The sequence below is a fragment of the Malus domestica genome, chromosome 12 (assembly GCF_042453785.1).
Source record: "Malus domestica chromosome 12, GDT2T_hap1".
Taxonomy (NCBI): Eukaryota; Viridiplantae; Streptophyta; class Magnoliopsida; order Rosales; family Rosaceae; genus Malus; species Malus domestica.
In genome coordinates, this window is record NC_091672.1 from 26,353,046 (window position 1) to 26,374,151 (window position 21,106).

A 21,106-nucleotide genomic window follows, 5' to 3' on the forward strand; every position below is an offset into this window, starting at 1 on the left:
TAGAAACGCTACTGACTTGAAAACACGTGTGTGGACAGTAAGCAAAGCATCAGGAAACTCTCTAGATGCAACTGGACGAGATTATTAAATGGCAAATAGGGAACATTTTTTTGTCTTATTATATCTATAAAAAAATAATATAAAATGTTGACGTGACTTAACTGTGATCACACAAAACGGGAGGGCATGGGGAGGGCACCGGAAGTGGAGAGCAGATAATCCTTGTCCGATTTTAAATTGCAGTTTGAATCAATGACATCATGGTGCTGAGGACTACTTGAGGAGAGAAACTTCATGGTATTCAGAATAACACGGTAACTATATCTTATACCGACAACTGTATTTTTTGCTAATATCACATTATCATGTGATTAGCTTGACGTATAACTACATTAGGAATCTTGGATGTTAGGTAATTTAGGCTACTGCTTTAAGAAGTACTTTTGCCGATAAACGCTTTTATTAGAAATGTTTTCATTAGAGCCACACCGAAGAAGCACTTGTTAAAGTCGATGAGCACTTTTGAATCCAAATCTAGAAAACCAAATGTAACCAAAAACTTTTTTAATTGTCATAAAGTGCTTTTAACCAAAGCAATTTGCATGCTTTTAGCCAAGCAATTTGAACTAAGTCAACACTGAGGCCACTCATTCACGAAGCACATCCAATTTTCAATGTTTATGAGCACCGACGGAAAGAAACTTAAAATTCAAGTGATTTAAAATTTGCTTATCGATCTGAATTTTTATTCAATTCTCTGCTTCCTAATATCACTCGTCCAAAGCAGCTAAACGCACCATTTTCTTTATCCTCTTACGAAAATGATTTCTACATATTTTTTCCCCTCGTGCACACGCTTATTCTTCTCCACTTTCTAGTATTTGGATCGAACAAAACAAAGAAGAATCAAACGAAAATAAACAAACAATATCGAAAAGGAGAAAAAATATGTGCATAAATCATTTCGTTTAACATGTAAGCACAAAAAAAATGATAAACAAAGTATGTGATCAAGTGATCAGTTGGATATGTGACCAACAACAGCACTAAAACGAAGGTTCGTGGAAATCTTAGGTCAACGTAATGTAGGAACAGAGAAGTCGTCTCCCAAACGTTAACAACCTTTGCCTTCACATCCACTAGCTCTGAGACAAAGCCAGACGCCGTATCTCGAAGTATCTTCATTCGATCTCTTGCACTTAAAAAACTTTGGACTAAAAAAAGCATCAAACAGAACAAAACACCAATGCTTATTCCAACTAACTGAAAATCCAAGGCACCATAATTCAGTGTTGGAACTCATGATAAGGCTTACCTTGTCGACAATGATGTTTCAGGACTTCATCGTCTTCGTCCTTACCATCCTTCCTATTGACTTGACTTCGATTTTGGAACCGTGTTCCTGTCCCTCCTAAGTACCTGTCTCATAAGTTAACTCATAAGTCGCAAAGTCTCAAAGTCCACCAATATGATTTTTCTTTTGAAATCGACACGAAAGTTGTTACTGTTTTTGTCTGCCCGAAATTGCGAGCGTGCCACTACTAGCAGTTTCCTTATCCCTTCTTATATTGTTCTGTTGCATGTTGTTCTAGTACTTCTTACGAAAGGAAGTTTAGATTTTTAGGTAATTTGTAGGTTGCAGTTACATGTTTGTTAGAAGTTGAGAGGTATTTTGTAACTGTTTTATTTACCCGAAAGCGCACTAGCCACTGGAACAGGCCGAGAGATTAGATATTGCGAGCGTGCCACTATTAGCAGTTTCCTTATCTATTTCTATCTTGTTCTATAACTCTGTTGCCTGTTCTAGTTTGCTTCTTGTGTGAAAGAAAGTTGAGAATTAAGGTAATTTGTAGCTTGAAATTTGAATAGTTGTTGGATATTGCTCATTTGGGTTGGTTCCATAGGGTGTGAGAATGCTAAAGCTGAGAGCTTCTGGATGTGTCGTTGCTCTCCTGTGTTCTTGCTTAATGCTGTTTGCCGTTGCAAAAGTTACAAATCCTTCAGAAGGTGAATTTTTGGCTCAATCTTTGCTGCTTTATACGATGAGATTGAAGAGTATAACTTATGGTTTGTGCCCCTGCAGTCAATGTACTGAGAGCAGTCAAGAGCAGATTAATTGATCCTAAGAATCATCTAAGGAATTGGGACAACGGGGATCCTTGCGAATCTCATTGGACTGGAGTTTTCTGTTTTGATGCTGTTGGGGATGATGGATACTTGCACCTCCGGGAACTGTATGTATTTGTTTTCATACTGCTCTATCGTTTTTAAATAACATAAGTGCTGTCTGTCACTGAATTTTATTCGTAATCATAATTTGATGCAGCCAACTGCTGAATATGAATCTCTCAGGAACTTTAGCACCTGAGCTTGGCCAACTATCCCAACTTCTGATATTGTGAGTTTTTTCGACAGTTTCTTCGGATTATCGTTTAGTTATTTTCTAATTGATGACATTTATATTTCCTCTTTGCTGGCAGAGATTTCATGTGGAATGAATTAAGTGGACCTATACCGAAGGAGATCGGAAACATTTCATCCTTGAAGCTCTTGTAAGTTTGAGTTCATGTTATTTTGTCAACGTATTTTTGTACATCCACCCTATTCATGTAAAGAAATATCAACATAAATCACTGTTTTAAGGTACAAAATTTATTATCTTTTTGTTGTGATGCATTTTTATGCAGGCTCTTGAATGGAAACAAACTATCTGGTTCCTTACCTCCTGAGCTCGGTTATCTTACAAATTTAACTAGACTACAAGTCGATCAGAACTATATGTCAGGTCCAATTCCAAAATCATTTGCTAACATGGCCAGTTTAAAACATTTGTAAGTACATGTTCAAGCTAAATACTACTTAAAGTCAGGTTACGTTTTACGTTTCTCATGTTTGACAGTTTCATGTACCTTGCTTCGCAGCCACTTGAACAACAACTCCTTCAGCGGTCGAATTCCACCTGAGCTTTCTAAAGCATCCAATCTTCTTCACTTGTGAGATTTTATATTGTCTTGTTCTTGTATAATTTTCTTGTGTTGTTTTTGGACGTCGTCTGTATTGATACTTGTTGACTGATTCCTGACTGTATACATTTGACACAAAATTTTACAGGCTTTTCGATAATAATAACTTATCCGGATATCTACCACCAGAATTATCCATGTTACCGAATGTGCGCATCATGTATGTCATATTCCGACACTGTCTGCATTTTTAATTTGGAGTAACTTGTTTCCGTTTATCGGATCTTAGTTGGTAAAGTTTCTTCTTGACCAGATTTTCTTCTTGGTTGACAGAAATAATATCTTTCTTTATATATGTTGTTCCTTCCATTTTTCAGTCAGTGCGATAACAACAACTTCAGTGGGACTGAGATTCCAGCCTCTTATGGAAACCTTTCCAGATTAACAAAACTGTAAGTTCTTTTATTACTTCCCCTTCTTTGATTCCAGTATTTCTGCTTCTCGGGATGCTTTATTTTGCGTTTATTACATGGTGCAAAAATTTGTTTCGAAGGATTTCTGATACTTTTTTTTTTGTTTTTGTCTTTCTGATTTGGCAGAAGTCTTAGGAATTGCAGTTTGCAGGGAGAAATTCCTGACTTTAGCAGGATAGCTAACCTTAGTTATATGTAGGTATTGATATGGTTCAACGACGTTCAATCAGCACTATAATGCGTTTATTTAGTCTTCCATTCATGCTCCTATTGCCTAACCTTTTACTGTCTTCATGGCACAGAGATCTAAGCCGGAATCAACTTTCTGGATCCATACCGTCACACAGACTTTCTCACAATATAACAACAATGTATGTTGCTGGCCTGCGTAAATTTGTAACATGTTCTATGTTTACTTCACTTTGGTTCATCAGTATGTTAAATTTAAATGAATGGGGCACAAGAAAATTATTAGATATCACTATCTGTAGTTAAATGGTTGATTTAAGCAGCTTCTTGTTGACATACTCGTTACTATCGCAGCATTCTGTCAGACAACCATCTTAATGGATCGATTCCTGAGAGTTTTTATGATCTTCCAGCTCTTGAGAAAGTGTAAGAATCTGTCTACTTCCCTAAATTTTTGTTTCGGATTGTATATGAACACTAGATCAGATTCTTATAATGATTCTATTACAGGTCGCTCCACGACAATTTTATTACGGGTTCTGTCCCTGCTATGTGGCGGAATATACCTTTCAGTACAACAGCTAGATTTGCACTGTATGTTCCTCGAGCAGAAAGAGCAACATAAATTATTAGATTTCTTGGAGTGCTTTCCCTTTTCAGTGACCTTTGATTTAAATTTTGCAATGAATTATAGTAAGATTTTAGAGTGAAACTTATATGCTAGTCGATTATTGCAGTGATCTTCGGAACAATTTGCTTTCACAAATATCGGAAGAGCTAAATCCTCCTGAAAATGTCACTTTGAGGTATGAAAATTATTAGCAACATTACACTTTGTTTTACTTCGATAATTTCAGATTCTTACTTATAGCAGCTTTTCTCAGGCTTGAAGGAAATCCTGTCTGCAAGAGTGCAAGTGTACCAAATATAGGCCAGTTCTGTCGATCTGAAGCTGGAGGAGACGGGATCTCTGAAAACTCGATAAACTCCACTCAACCAATGACCTGCTCTAGCCAAGAATGTCCAACAGACTATTTCTACGAATATGTCCCATCTTCCCCAGTTCCATGCTTTTGTGCATCACCTTTAAGAGTTGACTATCGTCTAAAAAGTCCGAGTTTTTCATATTTTTCTCCTCATAAACACAATTTTGAAATCTACTTAACTAGTGTTCTCAACCTGCGCCTTTATCAATTATCAATTGATTCATTTGTCTGGCAAGAAGGGCCTCGTTTGCTGATGCATATGAAGTTTTTTCCTATGTTCATCAATCCACACTTGAATTTATTTAATGCAAGTGAGGTTCAGCGATTGAGAGGCCAGCTTACATCATGGGATGTTCCTCCAACTGATTTCTTTGGACCGTATGAGCTTCTCAAATTCACTCTGCTGGGACCTTATTCGAACAGTACGTATTTTATTACAAACATCTTTATTTTTGTTCTTTCAAAGTCGTCTGGATATTTTGCTGCATTTTTATATTTGCTTGGAATTGGATTCCCTTATTTTTACGTGTTAGTAACTTTGACAAATTGATTGCCTTGATAGCATGTCATAAAGACGAGAACATGTTTCTAATTCTTGGTTGAGTAACTTATTTGTTTCGTTGTTATAGTGATTGTTGAGCGGCAAAAGGGCATTAGCAAGAGAGCTTTAGCAGGTGTTATAATAGGATGCATTGCTGCTGTTGTCATTATTCCTGCAATAGCCATGCTTGTGACCAAAAGATATGTCAAACACCGTTACCCACCACCATCACGGAGACATTCATGTAAGCTCTTAATTGTAATTGATAAGACCAAATTTTGAAGATGCTATTCCGGTGACTATCATCCTAGAAAGTAGAATGAAGTCCTTACCGCTCTTTGCAGCCTTAAAGATCTCTATGAGAATTGAAGGTGTAAAGGCGTTCACTTTCAAAGAAATGAAAGTAGCTACTCAGAATTTCGATACTTCAATGCAACTTGGACGAGGAGGCTATGGGAAAGTTTACAAAGGCATTTTGTCCGATAACACAGCTGTAGCCATAAAGCATGCAGAAGAAGGATCCTTACAGGGCCAAAAGGAGTTCTTGACCGAGATAGAACTGCTATCAAGGGTACATCACCGAAACCTAGTCTCTTTGGTGGGATATTGTGATGAAGAAGGGGAGCAGGTATGAAGCTTGCAGTCATGAACAATTACTCATCGCTGTTGCTTGCACTATAAGTTGCAGCTGGTTTTTCTTATGATTTGCTTGTATCTTTAATCAAATTATATCTTCTTGTTGCTTGTGCAGATGCTGGTTTACGAGTTTATGCCTAATGGTACCTTACACGACTGGCTTTGGGGTACGAAAATTTCCAGCATTCCCAGTTTCTTAAATGACTACTCGTATTCATATGTGCGTATCTGGATACTCGTCTTCTAAAGTTTTGTACTCACTATGATATGACAGTTAAAGCCAAGGGAAGCCTGGACTTCACTATGAGGTTACGCATTGCATTAGGTTCCGCTAAAGGCATCCTTTATCTCCATACCGAGGCAAATCCTCCAATATTCCACCGGGATATCAAAGCCAGCAACATACTCTTGGACTCCAACCTCGTGGCCAAAGTGGCGGATTTTGGACTCTCGCGACTTGCACCTCCGCAGGATGATGAAGGGACCGGGTCCTCTTATGTATCTACAGTTGTGAAAGGAACGCCGGTATGTTAAAATCATGCAGAGCATATGAACCAGCTGTAGAATTACAAATAAGCGTCAAGAAGCGTTGTTTAATTCATAACTCTTTTGTTTTTGAATCATACATTGCAGGGTTACATTGATCCAGAGTATTTCCTGACCAATAAGTTGACGGACAAAAGCGATGTCTATAGCCTAGGAATCGTGTTTCTGGAGCTCCTTACCGGCGGTCAGCCAATTTCACACGGCAAAAACATAGTTCGAGAGGTACCATTGAGACATCACTTCTTTGGGATTTCTGTTGCTGAGATTTTGTCTGAAAAATGCACCAGTGTTCGGCATGCTGACACAGATCCTGTCTCAACACACCGAGCACTAATATTTATTCGCTGAGGCTAATAATCGCGAAATTATATTCATCTTTTTCAGGTGAATCTGGCTTATCAGGCAGGGCTGGTGTTCTCAATCATAGACAAAAGAATGCGATCCTATCCATCCAAATGTGTTGAGAGGTTTCTAGATTTGGCCCTCAGATGTTGTAACGAAAAGCCAGATAAGCGCCCTCATATGCTGGAAGTGGTGAGGGAGATCGAAAACATACTCAAAATCATGCCGGCAACCGACACCATATTCTCGCCATCTACTTCCTCGTACAGTGACCAGTCACCAACCTCGTCGTCCTTCATGACCGGAGACCGATCCAACATGTCCTCCAGCCTGCTGGCAGGAAGTGATCTAACCAGTGGCGTTGTCCCGACCATAGTGCCTCGATGAAGAAAAGTTTACACACACATGTCCCTCTCACTATAATCCCCTCGCACGCTGGCCAAGTGACGCTGTATATATTGGTGGCATGCAAAGAAGTAAAGCTCCTCCTCCTCCGACTAAAACAAAGACGAGTCTCGGGTGTTTCTTTTAACCTTGTCTCCGTTTTCCGGGACGTAGAAACAAAACATGATGTGCGAGTTTTCGGATGTAAAAAATGGAGTTTTGTCTCGGATTTTGTCTATGTAAAGAACGAAAAGATGAGTAATGGGCAATGTACATAAGTTAGCATCCTAGACCTTGTTCTACTACTATCTGAAAATTAAAACCAACTTATGTCAAATTAACCGTCTAAATCCTCCTCCAAATCCACTAATTGTACCATCTGTGTTACTATAAGAGTTAACAATTGATGGTCAATTTAACGGAATGTGTAAATTTGTTGAATGTCAAAACTTCATATGCAAACTAAAAAAAATTAAAACCTCAATGATTTTTAGCTAGTATGGTCTCTGAGATTGCTCACTGTCAATCATTTTGATCATTTCATGAAAATCTCTGTTAAATTAAGGGTATTTTTATCAAATCAACCCCTCCACTTGAAATAATGGTTTTTTCAATTTGATGGAGATTTTCACAAAATGATTGACGGTGGACAATTTCAGAGACCACTACTATCAATTTTTAATCTCAAATATCATAATGAGAAATTATGACAATCTCAAAAAATATAAAAAGCTGAAAGAATTCTTACAATTTTTTTCTTTTTTTGTTTTCTGACTTCTGAAGCTTGGTTTTGAAGAGATTTTTCAAAATGACCGGTAGACAAGATGGTAAAAAGTTAACAACTTAAAAAATAAAAAATTTCACCACTCATATAAATGCACGTAATATACGACTCGTATTCAATCATAACGAAAAATTTCTTTTAGTTTTGGCAAAACCAAGGAGCTGAGTGCTCTGACTGCTGACCCACAAGATTTAATAAAATTCCAATAAAGTCCCACCATTTTTCCCTTTTGCAAATGAAATCCAAATCCCACCCAAAGAGGACCACCATTTTACTCCCACTACTCAAAACGTTAAATTCGAATTTATCTCATTATCCCCACGTTGTCTTATACATTTATTTAATCAAATTCAATTTAATTCAATTTCGAGGCCAAAACTCGACGGAAGGGTTTATTTTTACCGGGAAACCTTTTCAGTCGCCATCTGAATTGCGGTTGACTGACGTCTCAGTCAAGCCCCCGCGCTCTGCTGCTTTTCTTCCTTCCTTCCCGGGCCTCTTTTGTTCTATCGGTAAGGTTTTTTATTTCTCAATTTTCTTATTCTGATTCCCAATTTCCCTTTTGGGGTTTTCTTTATTTGATTGATTCATTGGTAATGTGCTGTTTGATTGCTGTTATTTCGTCTGAAAGGAGAAGAATTTGATGAAATTTCGGAAAAGGGTATTGTGATGAGTTGCTTAATTTCAAATTAATTGCTTGAATTGTTAATTTAATCACCTAGGTTATTGCTTATATAATTTACAACGGTTGGATTCTGTATTATCACATTGTTTGTGAAGGTGGGTTACATATCTCTGAGCTTGTGATGATCTACAAAGCCAGTATCCTTTATTGAGGCCTTATATTTTCGGGTTGCAGTCCGATTTTGTAAATCAGTGAAGGTTCATCTTCTTTGATGTGCAATTTAGTGCTAAACTAATCAGTAATTACGTATTTTAGCAAATTGTTTTTCGTTTATTTGAGAGCTATAGTTTTACAACATAATTTAGATCAAAAGGTGTGTCGTGTGTAACCAAGGAATGTGGAAGTGTTATTGCATTACTAATGTAGTGAAGCCTTCGGCAATCTGCAGGGTTGTCCACAAGGCAGACATCAATCAAGGCAGGGTGTCTTACGCTATCGCGGATAAGTGGCATCTGATGGTTCAGTAGAGCCCAGTATTACTGATTGCATCCAAGAGAAGAATACAGGGGGCTTCTCTCAAGATCCTGAAGTTAAAATTATTGTCTTTTTGTGAACTCTGTACGAATGAAAATGGAGTTCACATTTAGGAAGGTCCTATTATTTTCACTGTTCTCCCTAGTTCTGTTTGGATATGCTACATCAGAGTTGGAAAATGAAGTTTCACAAAAGCTGAGATCTCCTCCACACAAAAATGTGAGAAGTAATGTTATTGATGGCACTGGTCAGGAGAGTTCCTTAAATTTTGAGGTTTCTAAAAATGGACTGGGTGAGGCGAAGAGCGCAAACAGCAAAGTCTCAGTCTCTACTGTTGCGTTATTTACGTTGGCAATGGCTGCTGCTACAGGTTTAGGTGCGGTCCCATTCTTCTTTGTTGAGCTTGATCCACAATGGGCGGGATTATGCAATGGTATGGCAGCTGGTGTAATGTTGGCTGCAAGCTTCGATCTTATACAGGAAGGGCAAGGTCATGGTGCTGGGAACTGGGTCGTTCATGGGCTTTTAGCTGGGGGCCTTTTTATTTGGCTGTGCAAGCAGGTATTGAATCATCTCCCTTATTTTCATCTATCTTTTATGTTTTTGCCATTTTTGTACTTGTAGTTGCTTCTTCCCTTTCTAGAAATTTGCTTCCTGTTCCATAGAATACACATTTTGATTGCATTTGGCGGAGAGGTTAGGCCTGTTCTATTTGCAGTGTTAACGTGTGTGATTACTTTCTGAACCAATAATCTATAAAGGTCGTACCCAGTGCACAAGGCTCCCGCTTTACGCAGGGTCTGGGAGAGGTGAATGTCGGCTAGCCTTACCCCCATTTATGGAGAGGCTGCTCCCAAGTCTCGAACCCGAGACCTACTGCTCATGGGCGTGAACCAATAATCTATAAAGTTGAAAAAATAAATTATAGACTTCTTCACTGTTCTTTCAAAAAAGAAAGCTTTTATGGTGTGTAATACGATATTTCAAGAAACCTGATTTGCATATGCATAAGTTGTCCTCATAGTCCATAAGCATCCCTTTCAATTATTCAGTTTTATCATTTCATGAGGGAGGACATGGATGGTAAGATGTTTTCCTGGCTTTTAATTTTCAGATTTTATCAACTAACAAATACTGTAGTTGTACAATATCTCATTGAAAAATGTTTGCTTGTGCATAATTGTGGGCTTATCTTTTACATAATGCTAGAATGCATCAAGCTCTCATTATGTCTTACATCGTTATATATATCTGGTTTCAGTTTCTTGAACACTATGGAGAGGTTAGTATGTTAGACATCAAAGGTGCAGATGCAACTAAAGTCGTTCTTGTGATTGGAATAATGACTCTTCATTCGTTCGGAGAGGGTTCTGGTGTTGGGGTTTCCTTTGCTGGCTCAAAGGGTTTCTCTCAGGGACTTTTGGTAACTTTGGCTATTGCTGTACACAACATACCAGAAGGCTTAGCTGTGAGTATGGTGCTTGCATCCAGGGGTGTTTCTCCGCAAAATGCCATGTTATGGAGCGTGATTACATCATTACCACAGGTAATTATTTAGTTTTTAAAATTCATGGGATTTGAGAATATGTAACCAATTCTAGTTGATTTGCTCGTTGAGCCTTTTAACTTAATGGTCTCCTGCATATATTGCTGTTGCAGCCCCTTGTAGCAGTTCCTTCTTTCATCTGCGCTGATGCATTTAGCAAGTTTCTTCCTTTCTGTACGGGCTTTGCTGCTGGATGTATGATCTGGATGGTTGTTGCTGAGGTGCTTCCTGATGCATTTAAGGTAAGGTTCGTGTGGGACTTCTTCATGCTTCTTGTTTCTTCACATGCTTAAGTCATTTGCAGTAGGCTTTTAGATCCTTGTCAATTTACATTATCAAATGTCTCCTCAATGTTCTGTGTTCCATTTTCAATAACTTCTTTTGCATTTTGGTTGTAGGAAGCCTCTCCATCGCAGGTTGCATCAGCAGCCACTCTCTCTGTAGCATTCATGGAAGCTCTTAGCACTCTTTTTCAGAATTTCACCCATGATTACAAGTGAGTCAAATTTAATGTTGAAAATTGTGTCACTACGCAAATTTTTGTAGTTTATACTGTTTGGTGACCTCCTTTTGACACGTTTTCTTGACATATAGAATCTACATTTGCCCCACCCTTGGGAATACGCTTATATTTTACAATTTACATTGTTACAGCTCAGAGGATGCTTCTGGCTTCTTTGTCTCATTACTTTTTGGTCTTGGACCATTACTCGGTGGCACTGTTCTTGTTGCATTTGCTTTAGCTTTTCATCTTCAGCATGCTCTTCTCATGGGTGCAGCATCTGGCATTGCCTTTGTTCTTGGTGCCTGGAGACCATTGCAGCTACTTTTTTCGTTAAAGATGGGATTTCTATCTACTATATTTCTGCTTGCAATGGGAGCTGGATCCGTCCATATTTTGAGCTCCAGTATTTTGAAGCTCGCAGGTCGCAAAAAAACTTCAGTTCAAAACTTACCCACAGCAAATGGTTTTCCAGTAAGCATTCACACCCTCCAGGCATTCTTGTCATGTGGAGCTGTTGCCTTCCATGCTTTGGCTGAAGGGCTTGCACTAGGGGTTGCTGCACCAAAAGCTTATGGACTTGGTCGGCACATGGTCCTTCCTGTCTCCCTACATGGACTCCCTCGAGGTGCAGCTGTGGCTAGCTGCATCTTTGGGGCTACTGATAACTGGCATGCGGCCCTTGTGGCGGCTGCTTTAATTGGATTTGTGGGTCCAATATCAGCAATAGGAGCAATACTTGCAGGAATTGACTATAGCGGATTAGACCATGTGATGGTTTTTGCTTGTGGGGGACTGCTCCCAAGTTTTGGAAATGTAGTAAAGAGAGCAGTGAAGTTGGATGTGCGGAAAAGTAGCTGCGGGATTTTGATTGGTGTGGCATTTGCAACTCTGTGCTTGACATGCACAAAGTTGGTGTGCTTGCACACACCTTACTGTAATTCTGCACCGGAGGCTGTTAGATGAGATTCTCTAGTGCTGCAGCTGGTCAATGTAATTGCTTAGGTGCCTTTGCATGGTTGTGAGGGGTTGAAGTACAAGGCATATAAGTTTGGCACCTGTGCCCCGGAAAGTATACCGCTGAAAAATCGAAGAGATGCTGCGAGGACGGAGGAGCAACATTAGAGGCAGGTTTTAGAGGAGGTTGTAACGTCTTTTTCGTGATAAACTATGTTCATTTATATTGCAGAAAAGAATGAGGAACTGGATTGATCCCTTTGACCCTGAAATTTTACATGGAACGACAGAAAAAAGCCTGATATAGGGTGTTAGAGACAACTGCTGTTGTGTCGATAGCTCATTTTTTATCGTGCGATATTCTAAAAAACGAGAGATTCAAACTACAGTGCAAGGGGACGGGCACGCTGTGTGGATTGCTCCCGACTTAAGTACCAAGGAAGCAAATCTTACTACTAGTTAGGTGAAGTGACAATGTCAAGTCGACCTACCACATTCAGAAGGAAAAGAAAAGTCATGTTTTCTTAGGCCGCCATCAATTTGAAATCTTGATTAGTCGACAAATCTATGCTTATTCAAGAACACTTTCATTTCATGCAAGCATTTTGTCTCTAATGTACTAAGAAAATCCAAAATCCATCCATTTTCTTCTTAGAACTCAAATTCAACAACCCAAATGTGCGATTTAACGCTCGCAGAACAAGGTGGACGTGAGTTAGACAAGTTGGCCAGGCAACATGCACACCCCCTTCCCCTCGCAGTCAAGTTCTGTTTCTCCTACGACGAACAAGAACTGCAAACCTGAATTCTTAAACGTGCTTAAAAGAAGATGAAAAAACCATCCCTTTTTTATATTTGGAATTTCGCAAGTTAGGTCATTCGGCTAAGGCAGTGTGTATGCCACCTAAGTTTGTATCCGCTCTCAAAACCACATTCACATTCAAATCGGCTCTCGCCTGACAGATTATAGTAGTTTAGAATATAGTTCGACGAAAAAGAATTGCAAATCGGAAAATCTCCAAAGGGATTGCCAACATAATATTAAAAAGCTCCTGTAATTCGCAAACGCATTCAAGTTGTGAGGCAGCACTTGCATTTCCAAGTGCCTGAAATTCCATCAAACCTAGAATTTTATTTTTGCTACAAAAAACCTAAACACCGCGCCACCCAAGTTGTTGCAGTTCAAAGTTATGAACAAAAATGATAACACGTAACAAAAACAAGAAGAAAACCAAATCCTCATTTGTTAGTCGACTGATTGCTCTGCACATCCTCACTCTCCACCACCACCAATTTCTCTTTCTCTGAAGCCGATCCCACCTCCCCTTCCGCCGGTTTCGACTCCGCAATGCTCTGCGAGCCGGTCAACCTCGCCAGCACAACAAACGACATTCCACCCAGCACATTGTTCAAACACCTCAGAACCACCACAGACGATTTGAATGCCAGCGGAGGAAGCCCCTTCGCCAGCAAAAACTCCGCCCCGTTCAGCGTTTGGTACCTCAAATTGCTGCTAAGACCCATGTGAGCTGCCCAAGTGAGCGCATTGAGCAAGGTTGGCGGCGGCTTATTTGGGGTCTCGAAATTTGGGTCCATTTTTTTCCTCAATTTGATCAACCCGTTCGACAATGCGGTTCCGGCTAGCCCGGCGACGAACCCAACGGCGGCAAAGACTGTGCCTTTGTACACCAAAGTCCCCAATCGATTCACCAATCCATAGGAACCCGGTTCGAACATGTGGCTGGCCGGGCAGCCGGCGAAGATCGACGGAAGAGTGGCGGCGGAGGCGGACAGAGTGGGGGCTAACAAATACATGAGCGTGAAATTGAGTATGCATCCGACGACGAGAGTCGAGAAGACGAAGTCGAGCTCGTTGAGGCCGAAATTGGGGCGGGAAGCCATGTCGCCGAGGACGCAGGAGCTGACTCCGACCACCTCCTCCATCAGAACCTTGAAGGGGAACTGCGGATCGGCGGCGACTCGGGATCTCCATCCATTGAGAAACATAACCAGAACTCCGAATCCCGAAACCGACGACGACGAAGACGACGAGTCATCGGAACTCCCATCTCCGCCCCGGCTCCACCCCCCGCTGTTTCCTCCCGCTCCTGCGCCGCCGCCGCCATTTCCGCCGGAAAACGAAAGCTCTGGCTTTTGGACCCAGATGGGCTTTGGGACGAAAAAGAGAGGGCGATTCTGGGTTTTGGAGTAGGGGAAGGAGATTGAAGAATTAGGATTGGCGGAGAAACGGCGGTTATCGGAGGTAGTCGAGCAGTGTTTAGCTACAGTAGAGCAACGAAGCTGAGCGGCGGCTGCCATGTTTGATCTGAATCCAAAATCTCAACCAACTGAATGATCAGTGATGTAATGAGAAAACCCCAAGAGGAAAATTACAAAAAGGAATATTGAGGGCGGCGCGTCCCTGTCCTCCGAAATCGTAAACCCTAAGAAATTACAGAGAAACAGGGAGAGAGTGAGGGGAGTATTTAGTGTTCCGCTGCGGCGCCGAGCGTGTGAATTTCCATTTCAGGACCGCACGTGGGATTCTGACACGTGTCGTGGTTGAGCTCGGACGCAATTGCGGAATCTGGTAAATGGTATTTGGGGACGCGAATCTAGTTGGCGGATCTTTGGACTTGGTTGGTGAAAAAGGGTGTTTTTGGTAAGGGAAATACTAAAAAGGAATGTGATATCCACACATATGTTTTTTACTTCTCCTACACATTTTTTGGTTTTTGACCGTCGGATTAGATGAATTGAAGAAAATCAACGGACAGAATTTAACAAGAGATGTGTGGATAGCACACCTCTACTAAAAAAGCTAAAATTTTAAATCAACTGATGTGATTTGTTGACACAACGATAATCCAAAAGGAGTCTTTGGGCTCGTTCTCTCCCTCTTCCTACTAAGAACACAACGATAATAGAATGACGATTAGACTTGTTATGGTCTAACGATCTATGATACATCTCATTCGTTGACACTTGATTATTCATTTGTAACTCACGTAACAATGTTAATTTTTCAATTTTTCTCCTCAATAAAAAAAATTAAAAAATAAAAAAGAAAAAAAGATACGTGCCACTAAAGTAGGTGAGAGAGTTTTGGGTGCAACTCTTTCATATATGGCTTCAAACCAAAGAAAATTTTGTGTTGTCAAATTGCACAGAAAAACTTTATGGTCATGTCCAGTCTAATCGTAGCTACTAAACTATGAAACTTTATAGTAGAATTAAATCTTCGGCAAAGTAACTCGATATTGTCTTTATAGTCAGGTAACTCTTACAAAATTATGAGATTCCTTTTATTTTAGACTCAGTTGATCCAACATTAGTCCCGTCCAATATATATTGTTTCCAACTTTCCATCTCAATTGATAGATTGTAAATTTCTTATGTTACTTGCAAGTGGCCCTTTACCACATTGATAGAAATATGTTGAACCCTTGCATAATGACGTGAGTTCAAACCCCGTCGGTGACTAATTTAACAAAATCTATCATTTGACATAAAAAAAATAAATAAAAATTCTCTTGTAAATTTCCAACTTTCTAGCATGACACCTACTTTATGCTAGAAAAGTTGGAAGAACAATAAAACCAGACTAGAACTGGCTGAGAAATCATAGATCGCTGGACCAGAAACTGATTCAATTAGGGAGTGGGCTCTCTCAAATTTTTGCCCATTCTCTTAGGAAGTACTTTGAATTGTTATCACCGTTACTAAATGTTAAGAGCTCGTTTGAAAATATTTTTAAAATGGTTAAGGCTTGTTTTATTAACACTTCACATTTTGTTAATTACACCGCACATACTTAATACTCCCTACTCGTGGAAGAAAATTTAAAATCAATAGAAAATCATGTTTTGCCATAAAATGTGTGCGCGTGTGTGGCACATACAGATTCTATAAGGATCCACCAAATCTAAAAATAACAGAGATCCACCAAATCTACGTAGTACCCAATTTACAAAAATCCACCAAATCTAATAATAACAAATAAAAATAAATACAACTAATAAACTTTGATTATAAAATCATATAGAATAACATGAGAAAGTTATTAAGGTCCACCATATCTTAATGCGAAAGCGATTGTATTTTGGCAGGACTACCACTGCCGAAGACACTGGCGGATCCATTAAGGGGCATTGGGGGTCAGCTGACTCTCCGAATTTTGATGAACGTCTATAGACACTTTAAGTGCTGACCTTCCGAACTTCGGTGAATGTACATGGATACCTTGAGTGTTGCCCTTTTGAAGATTAGAGTTGGCTTCATACTTGCCCTCCAACCGACTTCAGGCCTACCAAAATCTAATGAATGTCCATGAATACCTTGGATGCTGCCCTTTGCTTACATTAACATGTCTGTAGTATGCATTTTCAAATGATTTTAGACCTACCAAGACTCGATGAAATGATAATATGCATGCTATTTCAAGTATAAAAAAATTTTCGCGCTGCGCACGCTATTCTTACTGACTTCCATAATATTATTTCCTGGATCCACCACTGCCCGAAGATAACGCTTCTTGTCTCGGTTATCTCAGGTACCAAGAAGAGTTTCAGCCTGCAAAAACAACCAAACCCCATTATAAATCAAGCAAGCATCAGCCTGCAAAAACAACCAAACCTCATTATAAGTCAAGCAAGTGATCTCCATCAAGAATATGATCAAATATCAACATCATGCAATATCCAGATGCAGAAATGGAGTAACAAAATGCATGAAAATTCACATTTCATTGTATAGTTCCTTCAACTAACACCTTTAGCTGCCAATTTAAAATGACACTGCAATTTAATGTAGGAAAACAAGACTGATCCTAGCCTATTATCCAACGATCAACAAGGGTGCAAAAACAAATTTACAAATATGCAGCACTATTTAAGTGTTCTCACAATGCGTAATGGTTCTCTAGTTCTTAAGCGTGCATTTGGACGAGCAAGCTTGGATTCAAACGGAGTCCTCGGTCTTACTTCAGGAAACTCTTCCTGTTCCTAACACTGTCTTGCTCAGCAAAATCATTGTTTTTTTTGCGTTCAATCATGAGTCGTCATACTGCTAGCGATGAGAGACCAGTCACATTAATCACTAAATAGAATTAACCAACGAAATCCAAAACATTACCTACATCAAACAAGCTATATACTTCAACAATGGCAAAACAATGCAGTGTGCAAAAGACAACTATGAATATCATCAAAATCAAATTTTCCACGAGATGCGATTTCCATTTGGAGATTACAATAAAGCAAGAACATTTAGGAAACAGAAAGCAAATAAACAAATGGGATTGTGGAAACAGTGATAGAAAAATTTAATTAATTTTTATTACCATCATGAGGAGCTTGGCCAAGAGCGCAAGCCAACAGCGGTGAGAATCTGGGGCAAAGTGGCCGTGTCAAGGTAGGTCATGACATCAAAACTTTCTGCTTAGTGATAACATTTGGAATACATGATATAGATAATTGGTAGAGACATCATTTCATATGCATTATACTTTGTTCTCAAAGGCCCACGGGTAACTTGCATGCCTCCAATGTATGGAGCAGCTGATCTTGGACGTCCTGTAAGTAAACAAATGTCATGTGTAATGTGTTTGTTTGCTACAGAAGGGAGAAAATAATTCAATCAAATGGAGAGAGAGAGAGAGAGAGAGAGAGAGAGATTAGTGACATGGAAACCAGAGAGCAGCAAACCCAAGTGATGCTGAAATACTGAAAGGTTGGCCACCAGAGAGCAAAGAGGTCATGCCATTGAATGAAGAACCAAAGAGAGAAGAGACAATAAAGAAAAAATAGGGGATTTGCTTAAATGGAGGAAACAAGATTGCATTACAAAGAAAGGCGAATATCCTTTTATCAATGCACACAATGAAGACAGATACCGAAGTATACAAATATTTGTTACCGGCTTTTAATTGCGCAAAATAATTCTTGGTATTATTTTGACAAAGCGCAAAATATTTGTTACCGGCTTTTTCTTGACATTACTTTGTCAGAGAAATCGATCAATTATTGGGCCTATACAAGATGATCAAATATGATATATAGCTCCTTCATGTAAATGGTAAAAGTCTCTTCATCTCCTCCGTTCGAATTTTTGTCCGCACCTACTGTTCGGACTGTCTGTCCGCACCTTAGAGCAAGTCCATCCCTAAAGACTTTGCTCCAGCACCCAGTCCATTTATCCACTCAAGTGAATAGTGATAGACTATAATGAACAGTAATAGACCAATGCATCTCCACCCCTAAAACTAAATAGCCTAGTCAATTTTATTAAAATATTATTAATTTTTATTATAAAATAATAATTTGGTATTTTACTTTCTGACTTCTTCCTTTCTTCTTCTTCTGGAAATGGACCTCCTCCTCCCCACACCAACGCTCCCGCACCACACCATTCTAGAAATTTTTTATGGTGTAAAATGACGAGGCTGCCCATCTCATCTTCAGATCCCACGGTTTGGATGATGAGTTAGAGGGGTAGAATCGTCTTTTTATGAAGAAGGTTTCAGATTGGGGTTAGTTCCTTCCCCTGTCACTTCGTTCTTTCTTCGGCGCAGGCAAAGCCATGCGGATTCTGGCATGGCAGAGTGGAAGGGAGACAGTGAGAGAAAGACAGTGAGAGAAAGAGAGAGTGGTTGTCCGAATAACAGGGAGAGAAACAGAGAGGGATTGTGATGGTGAACAGAGTCGATCCTGGTCTCCTCGTCGTTGTCTCGCCGGAGCTCGCAAGGGGAAGGGGGATATGGTGTTGAATATATGGATTTATCAGGGGAAGGGGGTTGATGGGGTAGCCATGACGTCAACATGGCGTCAAATGACCGTCTCCTTCCTCTGTCGATTTTAGGCCGGCCTGTGGACTGGCTTGGGCTGGGTGCCAGTCTATTCCATGGGCTGGAGTGAATTGGTTGAGTCCCAGCTTGTTTTTTCCACTGAGTGCCGGGCTATTCCACCTCCGGTGGAACTGCTCTTAGAAACACCCATTATTATAATTATTTCAACCCTAATGGGTCACACCTAACGGGTTATCAACCTTTCACTACATGCCTGTATACTACTAATACTTATTGGTGATATAGCATACATTTTAACTAGTGCAAGCACTTATTGTGATCATAACATACATTTTAACTAGTGTAAGCTGAAAATGGTAACCATACAGTAATCGTAGTTAATATAAGCTAAAATATAATCATGCACTGGCCATAGCTAGTATAAGCTGAAAATATAATATTTTTACCCCTAAATGTAACAGAAATCATTTTTACTTAAGCATATGCTTAATATTTGATAAAAGAAAATCTTTTTGAAATAAATGTCTACTCACATCTCCGCTAGCTTTCCCTTGAGATGCCTTGTCTCCTACGTTCAAGGAGGTTCAACGTGATAATTTTAGAGTAAATTGTAGTTATGGTCATTTAATTTTAACTTAATTAGAGTAATGATCCCTTAACAAAAATCTATTACCATTAGTCCCTCAACTTTAATTCAACTGGAGAAATTGTCCCTTAACTTTAACCCAAATGTAGCAATGGTTCTTCCAACATAACTCGTTTTAACAAAAAATTTGACGTAGTTGACGAAAAAGACCATAATCACACACTTTGATGAGTTGAGGGATCCTAATTATATAAATGGTTATTCTAACATAACTTATTTTGACAAAATTTTGACGAAATTGATGAAAATGACTATAGCTACACATTTTGATAAGTTGAGGGATCAATGATAATGAATTTTTAGTTGAGGGACCATTGCTCCAATTTGATTAAAGTTGATAGACCATTGCTACAATTTACTCGATAATGTTATATTACGTGGCAAAAGTAAAGTTCATTTTACTTATTTTAGTCCAGACCGACTCACTCCACTCTGTGTGTGTCTCACTCTGAAGTTCTTCAACGTTTTCGCCCGAATTGCTAAAAAATTCCAGCTCTCAAACATCTCAGATCCCTAACTCACCCTTCTGGCATCGACGCCCCAAAGGTATATTCCTCTCATCACTTTCAGAATCCAGTATATATTTGCCAATGGAAATTTGTAATTTTGATTGTTCTCTGGTGGTGGTTTTGTTCATGAATAAAGCACTGGGTTTTCGCTATATTTTGTTTTCGAGAAGTTGATGGTTTTGGTTATGCTCTTTTTTTCCCTTTTTTCTCAATTCTCAGTGAGTGGAACTTTTGTATGCAATTGCTTATATAATTCCTTTTGGGGGTCTATCAATTTTATGCTCTGTTTGGTTGTTTAACTACGGATTAATACAAGATGAGAAAGTCAGAATTTTTTTCCTTATTATTGAATTGTGTATATAATTCGGAGTGCGAAAATTTCAAAATATTCAGCAAGTGAGATTTTTCATTCTTGCATGACGATTGCTTCTTTGATTTTACAGTGAAGTGATAAATATTACTTTTTTGATGTTGCCTTTTGCTCCCATGGAATGAATAAGAGTTAATTAGTATGACCGTCATACAACTGATATATGCTTACTTTGATTTTGGTTGGATCATTTCATGGTTGACTCAATTCTCATGGCTTCGTGGTTTGGTTGAATACATTGTTGCCTCATCGTGCTGCCTCCTCGGTTGTATTGGTTGCTTCGAAGATTTCCTACAATTTCAACAACTGCAGTTGGAGGAAACTACGTAATAAAATGAGTAGTGATCCTAGTGAATGGTGTTCTTTGTTACTCTATTTCCATGTAAACAATACAAGTTCTTTATTCCCCATATTCTATAAAAAATTTAGTTTAATGAAATGTAATTAGCTTTTTCAACACACTATGAATGTAACCTTTTGAATTTTGGGTAATTAATAAGACACAATGATCATATTCGTTTTCTCTTTAAAATCCGCCCTTTTGATTGTACATGGGCTCTTGATGTAAAGTAAATAGAACGTAAATGCAGACCGACATACTTATTTTACCATGTCTGGTTAGTTTTTGAATTATTTTGGAGATAGCTGTGTTGATTTGCAGTTTTGTGGGATTTACCGAAGCAAAATTTGCATTATCCAAATTGATGTATTTGAGAATGCAATTGTGTTGCTGCTGGCTTTTGAGTATCAATTCATTGCTAGGTGTGC

The 21,106-nt window shown here is 39.2% G+C and overlaps 3 protein-coding genes and 1 long non-coding RNA gene across 8 annotated transcripts; 3 read left to right on the plus strand and 1 right to left on the minus strand.

The window, feature by feature from the left end:
• The first annotated feature begins 1,386 nt into the window (after window positions 1–1,386).
• Window positions 1,387–7,350, plus strand: LOC103413924 (probable LRR receptor-like serine/threonine-protein kinase At1g06840). 3 transcript variants are annotated; one of them, XM_070809476.1, is made up of 21 exons: window positions 1,387–1,624; window positions 1,905–2,007; window positions 2,084–2,234; window positions 2,327–2,398; window positions 2,481–2,552; window positions 2,688–2,831; window positions 2,922–2,993; window positions 3,112–3,183; window positions 3,341–3,415; window positions 3,563–3,631; window positions 3,739–3,807; window positions 3,980–4,051; window positions 4,136–4,219; window positions 4,363–4,431; window positions 4,510–5,033; window positions 5,241–5,396; window positions 5,497–5,780; window positions 5,904–5,955; window positions 6,063–6,313; window positions 6,422–6,556; window positions 6,719–7,350. In XM_070809476.1, the coding sequence occupies exons 2-21, from the start codon at window positions 1,914–1,916 to the stop codon at window positions 7,061–7,063; spliced, it is 2,862 nt and encodes a 953-aa protein (XP_070665577.1). In that variant the 5' UTR covers window positions 1,387–1,624; window positions 1,905–1,913; the 3' UTR covers window positions 7,064–7,350. The 3 variants fall into 3 exon arrangements, with proteins under 3 accessions (XP_070665577.1, XP_070665576.1, XP_070665575.1); XM_070809475.1 differs by having other exon boundaries at window positions 1,618–1,667; XM_070809474.1 differs by lacking the exon at window positions 1,387–1,624 and having other exon boundaries at window positions 1,672–2,007.
• Window positions 7,351–8,051: 701 nt separating this feature from the next.
• On the plus strand, window positions 8,052–12,329 carry LOC103430461 (putative zinc transporter At3g08650). 3 transcript variants are annotated; one of them, XM_070809389.1, is made up of 8 exons: window positions 8,170–8,356; window positions 8,476–8,505; window positions 8,625–8,726; window positions 8,918–9,564; window positions 10,265–10,549; window positions 10,663–10,791; window positions 10,948–11,045; window positions 11,204–12,329. In XM_070809389.1, exons 4-8 carry the CDS (start codon window positions 9,094–9,096, stop codon window positions 12,015–12,017), a joined length of 1,797 nt encoding a protein of 598 aa, XP_070665490.1. In that variant the 5' UTR covers window positions 8,170–8,356; window positions 8,476–8,505; window positions 8,625–8,726; window positions 8,918–9,093; the 3' UTR covers window positions 12,018–12,329. The 3 variants fall into 3 exon arrangements, with proteins under 3 accessions (XP_008366819.3, XP_070665489.1, XP_070665490.1); XM_070809388.1 differs by lacking the exon at window positions 8,476–8,505 and having other exon boundaries at window positions 8,145–8,356; XM_008368597.4 differs by lacking the exons at window positions 8,476–8,505; window positions 8,625–8,726 and having other exon boundaries at window positions 8,052–8,356.
• A 791-nt stretch (window positions 12,330–13,120) lies between these two features.
• LOC103430462 (protein RETICULATA-RELATED 3, chloroplastic) lies at window positions 13,121–14,500 on the minus strand. Its single transcript, XM_008368601.4, has one exon. The coding sequence runs from the start codon at window positions 14,325–14,327 to the stop codon at window positions 13,248–13,250; it is 1,080 nt and encodes a 359-aa protein (XP_008366823.2). The 5' UTR covers window positions 14,328–14,500; the 3' UTR covers window positions 13,121–13,247.
• A 5,397-nt stretch (window positions 14,501–19,897) lies between these two features.
• Window positions 19,898–20,946, plus strand: LOC108172040 (uncharacterized). The gene is made up of 2 exons (XR_011573925.1): window positions 19,898–20,005; window positions 20,412–20,946. It is a non-coding gene; the product is annotated as an uncharacterized lncRNA (long non-coding RNA).
• The last annotated feature ends 160 nt before the right edge of the window (window positions 20,947–21,106 follow it).